Raw genomic sequence first — 2,333 nt, 5'->3', positions numbered from 1 at the left:
ATAGACTTAGTCCTGAGCATCTTCATGGTGTTAGCCCCTCTGTCATTCATTCTGGCATCCTATGTCCGCATCACCATGGCCATCCTCAAGATCAAGTCCACCAAAAGTTTGTGTAAGGCTTTCTCCACTTGTGCTTCTCACCTAACTATGGTCACTCTGTTCTATGTACCTGCCATATACATCTATATGAGGCCCATCTCCAGCTACACTCCAGAGAGAGACAAGCAGATATCAGTTTTCTACAATGTGTTCACTGCCCTGCTCAACCCTGTGGTCTACAGCCTTAGGAATAAGGACATCAAGGCAGTATTCATCAAGGTAGTAGTGCGGGACAGAGTAGCTTGGTGAGCAGAGAGCCTTGGAATGGACTATTCTTTCCTCTTTTTTTCTTGTAGAGACTGAGTTTCCCTATCTCACTCAGGCTAGAAGTAAAGCCACCATTTACAGTCTCAGCCCCACTGCTGATCAGCACCCTTTGACCCACTCCATTTTTGATCTGGGCCGATTTGCACATTCATAGGCATATATGTACAAAATTATTTATAGTAGCTCTTTTCTGGTGGCAAAGAATTGAAATTTCCCTAATCAATCAAGGAATGGCTAAACAAATTGTGTATGTGATTACGATGGAGTACTATTATCCTATAACAAGTGATAAGCAGAATGTTTTCAGAAAAACCTGGAAAGTTTGCATGAGCTGATGCAATGTGAAATGTACCGTGTACAAAGTAACAGCAATATTGTGAAATAATCAGCTGTAAATAACTTAGCTATTTTCAGCAATACAATGATCCAAGACATCTCTGAAGGACTTAAGATGAAAAATGCTATCCATCCCCAAAGAAAGAACTGATGGTGTCTGAATACAGATTGAATCATACTTTTTTTTTACTTACTTTATTTTTCTTGAGTTTTTTTTTTGGTGGGGTATCTATGTTTTGTTTCACAACATGGCTAATATGGAAATATTTTGTATGACTACACATGTATAACCTATATTGAATTGCTTGCCTTCTCAATGGAGGGAAGGGGTGGAGTGGGAGGAAGGGAGAGAATTTGGAACTCAAAGTTTTAAAAACAAATGGTATAAATTGTTTTACATGTAACTGGGGAAAATAAAAGACTAAATAAATTTTTAAAAAAATAAAATGAAAATTTATTTTTTGCCATGAAACAAGAAAAAAAAGATGGACAAATCACTCACTTGCTCAGTTGGGCTGGTTCCTTTCTGGGTGAGTGTCTCAACTTATGGTTAGATCCACTGTTAAGCCAGTCAAGCAGGTCACTCAGCAATTATACTGACCCCCACCAGACCTGACTGCTGCTACTGCCAGTTTTGGTGGTCTCTGCCACCAACTCTGATTACTGAAGGATCTCTGATAGCTTTCCTGAACTTAAAAGATCATAACCTTGTCAGTTCTGCCCCTGAATATCTCTTCACTGAAGATCAGGAAGTAATTAACACAAAGAGACCAAAAAAACCAAAACAAAACACAGAAACATACCAAGAGATTATAGACACCTGGTGGCTGGGTGGGAGAATATATAGCTTGCCACTATCCCTCACTCCCTTCCCCAGCCTGGCATTGAAGTCTTCCTCAGCCAACAACCCAGAGGGAAGAGCTAGATCAAACTTCACTCAAACTTTTTGTAATCATATTCAATTCTGATTCAACTTCTTTTGCATCTCTAGCCTTTCTGGAGTCAACCAGAAGATTCTTCATTACTTCAAATTACCAGACCCCCCAGTCACTCTTAGCCAGAAGTCTAAGTAAATCTCCATTTGTTGTTTTGAAACTAGACAGTGAATATTGCACATGTTTTAAAGTAGAGGTAAATATCCCTCTGTCATGAATTCCCAGAAGCAAGCCCACCCCAAGCTTCCAATATTTGCCTGGAATGCTGACTGAGCATGCTCCAAATGGGGGATGGGGTCTCCATGACAAATGAGACAGTCATTTCCTATAAGGATCTTAGATTCTACTGGATGAAAACAATATGTAAAACAAATTATTAAAATTAAATATATACAAAATAAATAAAAAGAATTTGGAGGAAGAAGGGAGATCGACGTAAGAAATTTGAGGATGAAGAGATTACTTAGACTAGCAGTAAAAAAAAAATCACATATTGCAAGGAAATCCCATACCTTGTATACATTGTATGTTAATTTTTGTTTGCATATTATCTCTCTCATTAGATTGCATGCTTCTTGAAGCAGGGTTTGGGAGGTATTTTTGACTGTTTTTGTATCCCCAGGGCTTAGCACAGTGCCTTACACCTAGTAAGTGTTTAATAAATCCCTTTTGATTACATATTTACCAGCCATCTCT

General features: G+C 38.6%; 1 protein-coding gene across 1 annotated transcript in view; it reads left to right on the top strand.

Moving 5' to 3' along the window:
• Positions 1–348, top strand: part of LOC114044961 (olfactory receptor 2D3-like) — an 889-nt gene extending 541 nt beyond the window's left edge. Inside the window, 1 exon segment of the mRNA XM_027864745.1 lies at positions 1–348. This exon segment is cut by the window's left edge and continues 46 nt beyond it. Within this exon segment, the coding sequence (XP_027720546.1) occupies positions 1–348 (348 nt within the window).
• The last annotated feature ends 1,985 nt before the right edge of the window (positions 349–2,333 follow it).

This window comes from Vombatus ursinus, unplaced genomic scaffold, assembly GCF_900497805.2.
Source record: "Vombatus ursinus unplaced genomic scaffold, bare-nosed wombat genome assembly UNPS02014775.1, whole genome shotgun sequence".
NCBI lineage: Eukaryota > Metazoa > Chordata > Mammalia > Diprotodontia > Vombatidae > Vombatus > Vombatus ursinus.
Note: the sequence above shows the minus strand (reverse complement) of the source record. Positions and strands in the feature narration are given on the sequence as shown.